Source organism: Gallinula chloropus (assembly GCF_964237585.1).
Source record: "Gallinula chloropus genome assembly, chromosome: 9".
Classification (NCBI taxonomy): Eukaryota; Metazoa; Chordata; class Aves; order Gruiformes; family Rallidae; genus Gallinula; species Gallinula chloropus.
In genome coordinates, this window is record NC_140094.1 from 21,818,210 (window position 1) to 21,830,739 (window position 12,530).

Sequence of the window (12,530 nt, forward strand, 5' to 3'; positions counted from 1 at the left end):
TACCCTAAAATAATGAGGTTCAGAATATCTCCTGTTTTATTTCTTATGTCAGAAAAGACCCATGAATTTGAAGTAACTGATCTTTATAGCTCAGTTGTCACCATACTGTACCATGTACTGTGTGCAAGGTAATTACTGTCTATATATCAAGACATAGAGGAAGATGTAAGCCTTAAATTTAAGCATGCAGTTTAGTTGATGGCTCTTGGATCCATTTAGCTGAAACTTAGGCAGCTTCTATAAACCACAGTCTGCAAAATGTCTGTGCTTAAGCACAGGCAAAACAGATGTCCATACGTTCTGCAGGTGACGTATGTTGCTATTTGCCCCGTGAATATACCCCACTGACAACAAGAACTTCCCTTCAGTGCAAGTTACAAAGTTCTGTCTTAACTCAAAGAAGTATTTGTAATGTTATGGAACAGTTGTATTTCAGTTAACTGCAGTTTTGCTTTTCCTGCTGGGGGGAGGGGGTTAATGTTAGCAGTAAATGACTTTTCTCTTAGTTCAACTCTCAAAAAATCTGCTGTTTCTTTTTCTTGATGCATATCTGTTTTTATTTTTAGGCCTTTCTTGAAACTTTCCATGTCTAAATGGACTCCTGAATGTAATATAGTTTATACTCTAAAAGCGGATATGAAGAGTGAAGTTCCTTCTGATGCACCAAAGAGACAGGAGAATCTGAAAGGGATCCTCTTGAATCCTGAGCCTATTGGGGCAGCCAAAAGCTTCACTGCAGAAGTTGAGATGATTGCCAGTAAAGTAGGGAATGAGTTCTCACACTTATGTGGTGATTCTCCAAAGCAGAAGGACATGAATGGCAACCGTACAGACCAAGACAAAAGCATTGTGCGAAAAAAACGCAAGAGCCAGCAGGCTGGTCCTTCATACACTCAGAATTGTCCTGATAAAGAAAAACAAGGAATCCTAGGATTAAGACAGCATCTAGAAACACAGAGTGAAGACAATGATTCTTCCTTTAGTGACTGTATCTCTTCGCCTTCGTCTAGCTTACATTTTGGAGACTCGGACACAGTAACATCTGATGAAGAGAAGGATGCTCCCGTGAGACACCCTCAGGAAATGTTGAATGCTACGAGCAGAACTCATAGTGCCAGGCCGCAAAAGTGGCCTCGGACTGAGGCAGACTCTGTACCCGAGTTATTAATGAAGAGACCCTGTTTTCACAACAGTTCTTTAAGGAGGCTTCCGTATAGGAAGAGATTTGTGAAAACAAGCTCGTCACAGAGGACACAGAACCAAAAAGAACGGATTTTAATGCAGAGGAAGAAGCGGGAGGTGTTAGCTCGCAGGAAGTACGCCCTGCTGCCCAGCTCCAGCAGTTCCAGTGAGAACGACCTCAGTAGTGAATCTTCTTCCAGTTCATCTACTGAAGTGGATGAAGACTTATTTGTGTCACCGGGTGAAAGTCACCAGAACAGTACGCCTGTTCCTTCAGGTAAAACTAAATTCATGAGGTACTTCTTATGAATGAGCTTTCATCATGTACGATATGCTTTTTACAAGTAGTGTGAACATTACACCATAAATTATTAATGAGAAAAGTATCCTTAGAACTTCCAGTAAAACACAGTAAATCTAGAATTTTTAACTTGAATATAAAAGGCAAAAGTCGTGGTTTCTAAACAGTGTTCTAGGAGGTTGCTGAATCTGATTAATCACATGCTGTGGAGTTGCTTGCTTTTTTGTCCTCAAGCTGCTGAATTAGATTAAAAATTTTAGATACTATAGCTTTCTTAAGTAATAGGGGGAATAACAATTTTGTCTGGTTTCAGAATTTAGCTGTATCTGATAGTACATTATTAACTGTGCTCAACAACTTTAAAAAAAAAAAAGAAAAAATGTTTAGTCACTGTGATAAGAGCCTGAAATAGGATTCAGTTGAATGTAGCTTTAGTATTGCAATGAGAATTGAAAATTTTAAGGCCTGAAGTTGTAGAAGCAAAGTATTGTATATATACTAAATGTTTTTTGTTTGAGGTCCATGGGATTTTTTGCCACCTACCAATTTTTGTGGACTTCCTTTCATCTTAAACTTGCCAAGTGAAAGGCAGTCCAAAGATTGGTACCAGTAATGTTTGCACTGTTGTTTTGTCTTCTGTTTCTTGTTTCAGTGCATGGGGAAGTAGATATGTAAAACAGTTTAGGGTTAATCTGTGCAACCATGTTTTTTGCCTAGTGACAAATATGTTTTGGAAAGTGAAACCGTAGCTTAGACTGTTGCTCATTCCTCTAAGACAGAATGACTGGAAGTAAAGGCCAGGTGTAGAGGCTTAGTGTTTGGGTTTGTGGGGGTTGTTTTTTCTTTGTTTTTTCTTTTTTTTTTTCCTTCCCTGAAGTGTTTGTGTTCGAGTTAGGAAGGATTTATGCTTGACCAGAACCAGAGTTCTAAAGACTAGGTGATTGCTTGTTACACATCGTAGCAGGGAATAATTTCTGTGTTGTTCTTTAATGTACTGTTTAAGTACAAGAAGTAGAATTTGGAATGCTGCATAAATAACTGAAACAAAAAAATTATTGCATTGCCTTAACTATCTTAATGAGTATTTGTGGGGACAAAAATGTATTTTTTTAGGCTTAAAGAAGATGTATTTAATGTGCATATTGAAGGGTGTGGCTCAAATAATGTATGGGGATATAAATACGTTCATATTAAAATCCAATTGGGGCAAGTACTATGTTAATTCTTCTGTTTCCAAGTTAATAGTGTCTTCTCATTTTCAGAGGGGATGGAGTTTCATGTAACTGTAGAATGATGCAGGGCAGTTGACTCTTTCTGTTCAGATCACCATGTAGTGGTGAAACTTATGTATGGGTGAGAAAATGTAGGTTATGGCTTCTTAGGTGACTGTCTATGATAAATGTATTTAAAGAGAGAATTATTACTATATTTTAGGAACTGTTAAAACCTCTACTACTCTTTTTTAATACAAATTCAATTAATACCACTTCAGTGCTTTTATTTCCCTTGAAGTACAGATCCAGTATTTTCATAAGCATTTCAGAAGAACCTTCTTGGAGAAAGATCTCTTTAAACATTGATATAATGAGTGAATATTTAAGTTGCTCAGGTAACTTCTGATATTTTAGTGTGATGTTATTTTGATAGTAGGAAGACTGGAACTTGCAATTTGTTTTATCTAGTTATGTGGAAAAGGAAGTGCATTGTCTAATGGCTTAACTTATATTCTGGAAAAGCATGCTTAATTTATGAAATTATGCTTATTCTCTTGTCATGAATGAAAAATTGATTAACTCTGCCCCAGTTAATTTTAGATTAAAGTACTGACATCAGTTGTAACAGAAATAAGGTATGCTTTAAAGAATACTATGGTGGCTATACTTCAGGCCTAAAGCAGCAAGCTGAGAAGTAATTCTGCCTTAGAGCATGTGAATACTGTGTTGGTTTTTTCCATTGGAAATATGTATTGATGGAAAGGTTTTGAGCGTTTTATTTACACTGCAGATAAAATGGGAAATTGGGCAGACTTCCTGTCTAAGCATCCTACTCTTAGTAAGATAAAAGTGTGATTAACACTTTCTGTTGCTTTCTGCTGTTATGTAAGGTATTTCTAGTTACTGAGTTAATTGGGACAGAAATGGGGCCACCTGGAGAAACAGCTATACAACTTCTCTGTAGAGTGAGTAAACATGATGGTGTTTCTACATGCAGAAAGGGTTGTATTCCTAGTAATGCTGCTAGCTTGTTAGGGAGAACCTTTTTGCTGTAGGTTGGCACGTGAAGGTTCCATATGCGTCTGGTGAAACTACAGAATATACTGAAGGACAAAGAACTTATGCTCAGCATATGAGGCCTGCAGCATATATGGAAAAGTGCTAGAGGACAGACTTAAGAAAGGAGGATTAAAAAAAAAATCCCATTTTAAAAGCTGTGGTAATAACTGAATTTTTAATAAGCAGACATCAAAGTGATAGGATTAGTCTTGTGGCCTTGTAACAGCAATTTGTATAAAGGATATGCCATGAAATATTTCTTTGCTTTGAATGTTGATGTTTATCTAAAGATACAGTGCATTTCAGGAACCAGGAAATGTAATTGGCGTGTGCTGCTATGGAAATTGTTTATTTCTTACTATTGTGAGAAATGAAGGTAATAGATCTTTTTAACCAAATATGGGTTCAGTAGGTTAGTCATGTGGTTAATCTGGACATTGATCACTTGTTTTTAATTGTAATACTGGTTTTACGCTTAAAATGACTGCAAGCAGCAACATTTTTGTTGTGAAACATAAATTTAGATTTTTTTTTTGTTGCACAGAAACACTTCTCTAACCCTTGGGGGAGCTGTATACACACCTGGAGAGTTAAACCTCTTCCGACTTTCCTTCTCAAAGGTGGCCAGATTTCAACTTTTACTGTAACTGGATCTCTGTAATGTTGTAATGCAAATTTTCTGATATGGTTGTACAGGTATTGGTTTTCTGCTGGGATTTAAAGGGCTGGGGTTACCATTTGGAGGCAGTGGATCTGTGGAGGGCAAGCTAGCAAAAGCTAAAATTGGAGTAAGTTTGTAGCCTTGTGTACTCTGATTTGTGTAAAGGTGAACCCTGGGAAATAAGAAGTGGTTGCTGTAAAAGCAACAACAACAACAGAAGCTGGGTAGAATTTTGCATTGTCATAAATTTTTCACCTAACAGTGCTTAAAATTCCTTCAGGGTCTCGTGTGTTACTGTGTGATTCCGAGCAGCGAGGCGGGCCTCGAGCGGAATGCCGACGAGAAGCTGCTCCAGTGTGTGTCCAGAGCTGCTCAGAATGCTAAGACTGATCCTATTCACTACCAGCCTCTTGATTCCTGTAACGTACTTGTTGTCTGTCTTCCAAAAATGGGGAATATGGACGTGATATTTTAAAGGGCAGAGGCTCTTAAATGTGTACAGTTTGATGTTCGGATTATTTTCATTGGTAGATAGCCAGTGAAACGAGCTGCCTGTTGTTAAGGTTGATTATTTTTCAGTTACTTAATCCTTCTGAACACTACAGCATGCCCTCTTTTCCCCCCAGTGACTGATGCAGCTTGTCATTCAGAGCTTTTCTCTCCATAGTATTAGTGGGCAAGGAAATAAACACATAGTCTTGCTACCATGCCTTTTGCTAGAGAGGGATTGGGGAAGAACTGGGGAGTGGTGTGGAAAGAAGCACCTGGCTATGCGAGCAGCTGACATGAGCCGTTGCTGCTCTATCTGTCTGCTGAGAATTGGAGCTTTCAGTAGCTGCAGTAGTAAAAGTCAGCATGGAATTCAGTTCAGCACTTCCCTGTAGCTGCTGCAGCTTTCTGTGCTAAAAAGATGCTACTTGTAGAATTGGCTTGCTCTGGCATTGCTGATAGGACTGAGGTGTATGTGCTTGGGCAAGAAGAGTTGGTAAGCTTTGGATTACCCTTTATGAGCACAGTTGGACAAGAGCCCCTGTGTTCTGGCTCTCTCTTCCTCCAGGGCACAGGCTCCTGGGCAGTTTGGCTGGTTTGGAAACTTCTCCCATCATGTGCAGCTGTTGGAAAGTATATAACAAACAAGCCTCAGGTATAGAAGAACTGTCACCTTCTAACCTAATGTCAGCTGACACTAAGGGGACAGGCAGGGTTTTTTTTAAGGATCCTTGGCAGAACTACGATGGCACTAAGTTGTTACAGTTAAAGCTTTATTTTCATAGCAGGATATTATGATTAATATGGCATGGAATTTGTGATTAGAAAAATGTGCCATTTCTACAGGAAGAATCAGTATAATACAATATAGAAGTAGCATAATACCGATTTTATAATACAGTGTATAATTGTAATCACCTGGGCCCTCTGCAGATCAGTTTAAATCTTAATATGCAGTTTGCTGTATCAGTGTAGCAATCATAATCTAAACTGGAAAATGATACAGAAGAATAAGAGTTCCTCAGTCCTTGGAGGAAGCATGATGGTGGGGGTATTGCTGGCCACTCTCACAATTCTTACTGTCTGGCAGCAGTTCTGATCCAGGTTTCTACTTGGGAATCGTAGCTGCTTGATTGTATAGGCTGTGCTCTGAGCTGTTAGAGACAGGATCATCAACACCACCTGGCTGGCTGGGTGCCTGGGATTTCCAAGGCCCTTAACAAAGGGAGTAATTGTCCTGGTGCCCAGGAATCATGAGGCTGATAGGAAGGGGAAGAAGAAATCGGTTTGGTTTGTCTAATTTTGTTATAGGACCTTCACACCCTGCGAATGAGGGTAAAAGGAATGGAGACGTGATCTGCTCAGTCCCAGAGAGTGGCTGCTTGCCTCATAAGATGGTGTTGGTTACCTAGAGTTGTGTGTACAGCAGGGGACAGGAGCACGGGCTGCCAGTGACATGTAGTTCAAGAATTTTGAAAGTTGACATAGGGAGTGCTCGTTAACACTAGTAGGATATTACTATTTAATCCATTTGAGCTGCATTGCTATCCAGGTAGTTACCTTGAACTCACCTGACATAGAACCAGTAGGTTCGAAAAAGGATTAGACACTTACTGACCTGTCAGTGAGCAGTGAATAGAAGGTGCTCTCTGACACCTGTAACCTTGTTGTGGATGCTGGGTGGTGTGAGAGGTTTCAGTTAAAGATTACAGCCTGGATTTTCTGCTCTGCATAGCTTTGACTGCTGGCAGAGAGAAAGTGGGCCTCAGCAGGCCCTTGGTCTGATCCAGGGAAAGCCAGGAATTCAAAATGTGTATTGTAAAACACCTTCACTATTTTACTTATAATATGAAACCCCATGTTAACTGCAAAATAGATGTAAAATACCTTCCAGGAAGGACAACAATCAGTCAAACATAAATTTGGATACTATACCAGTGTCCTTGGTGGAGTACCTGTGTTGGTGATGATTAATGTCTGATTTATGTCACCATCTTTCAGAGTTAAGTAATAGTATAATTATGTATATAAAATGCAGAGAGTGTAGTTGTATATGTTATATGCATTATACTGTGCAAAGCTTAGTCTCCTGCTTATAACTTCTCAATTGTTAAAGTATTGGATTCTAAAACTTGCTTCCCAGATCTGCATATGGTCGTTTAACAGCATCTGGCAGTTACGGTTCTGAAATCATCTTACAGCTTTCTAGGCAAAAGATATCCTCATTTACTGATCTACATATTGGGCTACATGGTATTATATTATTTTAAGTTATATTCTGCCTAATAAAGTACTTCAGTTTTATAAGGGATTATTATTATTTTGAGCATCTTCAAATTTGGATTCAGGCCAGTGTAGTTATCCCTTTCTTAGGCTGGCTGAGCACTAGGTTTCTATCATAAAACAGGCTCTTAAAAGAGGGGGGAGAAGCTTCTGCAAAACAGTCCCTGACTCTTACTGATTTAGTCATACAAAACCACATTTTTACCTGCTGTTGATGGGTCTGAGTTGTTGGTATATACAAAACTTGAATGTTAAAATGTGGTGATTTTCATACGGTATAAAATATTATTTGTGAATTGGGGGTGGGGGTGGAATCTTGCTGTAATTCTCAGCAGAATTTTCATTTTTAACCATCTCATAAAATGTAGACTGAGTCAGTGGTAGCCCAAAGGCTGATTTAGTCACAAACAGGGTATAATTTCCTCTCTGCATCTTGTTATGCCAGAGATGACAGAGTAGTAGCATATAGCTGCAGGAGCATAATCTTCTGTTTGTTTAATAGTCATAGGTATTATGCTGAAAGCAGTACAATATACCTCCCATAGATATGCATAACTACTTTGCTCCTGACAGTCCAGTGACCCTTCTTGGAGGGAGATTACCTTCCAGGAGCGTAGAATTAGTATAGGAAGACTCTGATTAAACAGATTTAGCTGTTCTCTTACAGGGTCAATCATTTAAATGATACACCAATGAGTAAAGTATTCATATTTATACTTTAAGTAAGATTAAATTTGCCTGAAGTTCATTCCAGACAGCAGGTGACTGGTTAGTGTATAAATAGCAAACAAACGAAGTATACCTTGTCATGATGGACTATATAAAACCATTCTGTGGAGTGGCCACAGGGTAAAACATAATACTGAGAAAGATGTGCAGGTATTCTTTCATGCAGTATATTTCTGGAGTTGGACTTTGTTTTGTTGTGGGTTTGCCTGCTGGTGTGTTCTGTAAATTATGCAGAACATTAGAACTGGAATTTACTGAAATTTTGTTTGGTTTATGCCATTCCTAATAAATTTTCTTCACAAGTATGTGTATATATACCAGGTATATTCCCATGTTGACATCTTAGAGATATGTTCAGCTGTTTCCTGCTAACATGCAGCCTTGGATTCACCAGAGGGTTCCTAAGAGTTTGACATGTGGGGTAAATATTTGAGGCACTGGAGTGCCTCAAAATTCTCTTGAGCAATTAGTTTTAGAAACAATATAGCAAAACCTCTGAAAATGCATTTGTTTTATCTTTCTATGTCAGTCATCTCACTAAAGAGAGTTTCCTTCTGCTTTATTGGTTGTGCACTCTTAAATTAAATTAAACCACCTTGAACTGTTCTGACTGACATACTAGTAAGGTTCACCTTCAGACACGAACTTAACCTGCAAAGTTAGATTATGTGGAACTGCCAAACATCATGGCTTTGCTAAGATTAGCCTTAGTAGTTCAAACCAGCAGACTGCTGTGTGCTGCAGCCACCCTGTATTCCTCTCAGCCTGTCAAGGGGACTGGCCTCTGAGACCTCCTTTTTACAGATTATTTCAGAGATTTCCCTCTTAACACTACCCTTTGCTCTGCTTCATAGTAGTTTTTCTAATTCAGAATGAACTAGTGTGATTCTGCTTGTGAAGTTTCAAAAATTCTGTTCTCTGCCTTGTAGTAATGTATGAGAAGTAAGGGTAAGCCCTGTGAACAGCGAGAGTTTGGGGGTTTATATGACTTAGTACAAGGCTGGTGTCTGCCTGTGGATGAGGGTTAGGAATGCTATTTCAGTGTTGCCTGTGTTAGCTGAATGGCAAATCTTCACATTTTATTGTTCAGACAAACATAATGAAACCGGTTTGCCTTGGCTGATTGCCTCATTTGTATATATGTTCCTTCGGACTGTTGTTCTTGAAGTGAGTGATGCTCACGTACGTGTACTTTTCCCTTGGTGTGCTTCTAATAGAACTCATTTGAAAGCTCTTTTTAAAAAGGGGAGATACCAATTGTGTATGATCATAACTTCGAGGGCTTTTCCTTACCAATATAATCTTAACCAAAGGCTTTACAAATATTTACATAGTTTAGAGGAGGTTTTTCCTGCTCTATTTTAAAAAAAAGTTTGTATCCTTTGCTCCATGTGCAGGAAAGCGCTTAATGGGATGAAACCTAAGCAGTTTGTGGTTTTGCCTTGGGAGGGTGCTATTAGAGAGCCTGAGCAGTGGGACATAGCGTATGGTTGAAGTCTATCTATGCTGCATCTTACTTGTAACAGTTTTGACTTATTTTGCTAAAGATTTTCTTTATTACTTTGGAAGTCATAAAATCTGTTGGTGCAGTAACAGTCCTGATGGTTTCTGCGGTCTGACTCGCATGTGGTCTATAAAATAAGATCTTGATTAAACATTTACTTAAAAAAAAAAAAGATAAGTAAAATGAATTCTTAAAACTGTGACAACGGTGAGTACCTGAACTGTGTAGGTATTCTGTCGAGAACTCTCATTGGCTTTCATGAGAGAAACTTGTGTCAGCATTTAAGGTAGCGACGCACGCTGGGCTTACATGGTGCACGATTTTGTCCTCAAGGAGGTGCCATTTGTTTTCAGAGGTAACGAGATGGTACTTAAGCCTAAATCTTCCTGCTTTTGCACCTGTCATTAATTTCAATAAGTATGGAGCCTGAGAACATGTGGACTCACAGGAGTGCTCTCAAACTTACTCTGAGTCTGAGAAGCACGTGTTTGAAGCACAACGATCGGGGAAAACCAGTTGCTTTTCTCTAGCTGACCTTTCCCCAGCTGCTTGGCTGGCTGGTTCTGTCCCAGCAGCGGCTACAGCAGTTTTGTGTAAGGAAGTTACTGCTTATTTGCCCATGATTTACAAGATATCAGAAGCATGACATCTACATTCTTTTGAATGTGGTGGTGACTTTAGCTGCCTTTTTTTCACTTTGAGTATTTGGTCTCTGTGTATTTTCAGGTCTAGCATGTAAATTCTTGGTTTAGATCCTGTAATGTGTTCGGTTTTTCCCAAAATTTTCATGCAGACTTGGTTTTGTCAACTATTTCCTATATTTGGAAGCATTGCCCTTTCTGTCTTCAGGTACCAGTCTCTTTGGGGATAATTATGACCAGGAACAGAGGCCACTGGAAAATAAGTAATGCAACTTGGGTTGGGTGTCTGGGGGTTTTTTGGTGGTTTTGTGTTGAGTTTTTTTCCCCAAATATAACGATGTTGATACTTGGGGGAGAAAATACAACCTACCCCACCTTGGCTTTGGGTAGAGCAGCTGTGAACAATCAGTCCATACAAGATGTACTGGCTTGAATGAGACCAAGTTCTCCAAGCTGTCTGGAAAACAAAATTGCAAATCCCAAAGTCTAAAGCTCCCTTTAGTCATTATCTGACAGTTGCCCCTGATGTTTTGATATATGTCATGAAATTCTCTACAGTCTAGGAAAAAATGGTCTCCTGCAATGACAGTGCCTGAGATAGATGAAGTATACAAATGTTGTTCTTCCTTTTTCATCTTCAGGAAGTATTGATGAAGATGTTGTGGTGATTGAAGCATCCTCCACTCCCCAGGTTACTGCTAATGAAGAAATAAATGTTACCTCAACAGATAGTGAAGTGGAGATTGTCACAGTTGGTGAAAGCTACAGGTAAGACTTGCATCTGTCAGTATTAATACACAGTTGTGCTTGCTTGTAAGCTTGTCACAAGGCTCTGTATTGTTAAAAACCTTTAAGGTAACATCGCAGAAATTCTACCCAGGATGCATAGTATGTATTATTTTATTTAAAAACAAAACAAAAACCAAACACAAAAACAAAACCATGGGTTTGCCAATTCAACTAATCTGAAATTGAGGTGGTGGTTGTTAGTTTGACTGATGAGCAGATTTTTTGGAAACAAAGCTGTACAATGAGTTCCTAGAGAGAGGAAGTTTATGCTGAGTTGACTACGTAGGGATTAGCTGAACATTTCTCAGGAAAGCACCTTATTTTATTTTTAAAATGCTGCTGTGTATGCTTTCCTGTTCTTCCATGCCTTTCTGGAAGTTTTGTGCCATATTTGTATAGGACTGCTGGAGGTGGCTGCCTGTTACATATGCATTCATATTTGTGAACATGATGTCAAAATTGTTGAATATGAAGAATTAGTTGATATTTTATATATATATAAAATAATGACAAAGGAACAATATGCAGTAAATTATAAAAATACTGCATCTGTTTGTCATCAGATACCTTCCCTAATGCAATTCTAAGTTAATTTTTTCCCTGCAAAAATAATGTATATTGTAATAAATATCACATTGACCAAACCAATTTTATGTCTTAAGACAAACGTGCACATATGTAGATTTTGTGAACACTGGGAAGTAACTGCGTTTTTTGTTAAACTCTTGACACATAAAGGATGTCATACTCACATATGCAGCCCAAATCCATAGCAAAGAGGAAGTGGGAAGAGATGAGATAAATCAACATTTTAATAATTCATTTCAACAATATGTTTCATTGTATTTCCTTATGTTTAAAAGAAAACAAAAGCTGCAGAGTCAACAGATGCTCTGCCTAGAGGTGATTAGAAACATGTTTCTAGAAATAGTTGATTTATCCACATGAATGTATTTTGTTGAGTTTAGGCAATAAAACTTAGGAAACAACATGTATGCTTGAAAAGACTTGAGCTAGATCAAGTTCATGCTTTAGCCTCTTACAACTTGCATGTAAAGCTTTATAGTGTTAGAAATACAAGGCTAGATGAAAGTGCCAGTGCTTATAGAACATTAATTCAAACTTGATTAAAGCCAGATTAGATGCTTTTTAAACATGCCTTTTGAACTTTCTAGCATCAGCAAGAAATGTTTTGTGTAGTAGCCATAAAAGATTTGAAAAAAAATTCTTCCCTTACCTTCTGTAATGCTACAGCCAGAACAGCAGCAGCAAACACACCCCGTTTGTTTTCATGGATGTCAGTGTTGTCTTTACTGGTGAATTAAATTAGAAAGAGATTGGATCAAGGGCAGTTTCTTATGAATTTAAATGTTTTGGTCTGTTAGACTGGACAACATTCAGATTCCTGAGGCATTTGATTATCTTTCTTTAAGATCATAACAGAACGGTCAACTTTGCTCCAATGGTTTTGCTCTTTCAGCTCTTTACTGTGCTTGCTCTTAACTGCTGAGACATCACTGAAAATGTTCAGCTGGAAACTTTTTTGAGAAGATTAAAGAAATAATTTGAGTTTTATTTTGTATTGGAAAAAATAATTCTGTGTTGTGGTGTTTTGTTGTTTGTGTTTTAAATGCAGAAAGAAAACAATTCCAGGAAGTTTGCTATGAGTAGCAAGAGT

General features: G+C 38.3%; 1 protein-coding gene across 5 annotated transcripts in view; it reads left to right on the forward strand.

Moving 5' to 3' along the window:
• Positions 1–585: 585 nt before the first annotated feature.
• RNF111 (ring finger protein 111) overlaps positions 586–12,530 on the forward strand; it is a gene marked incomplete at its 5' end in the record, with an annotated part of 37,264 nt that continues 25,319 nt past the window's right edge. For all 5 annotated transcript variants that reach the window (XM_084267767.1, XM_084267768.1, XM_084267769.1 and 2 more), the window contains 2 exons: positions 586–1,459; positions 10,705–10,831. In XM_084267767.1, coding sequence (XP_084123893.1) covers positions 586–1,459; positions 10,705–10,831 — 1,001 coding nt within the window. The remainder of the gene's footprint in view (positions 1,460–10,704; positions 10,832–12,530) is intronic.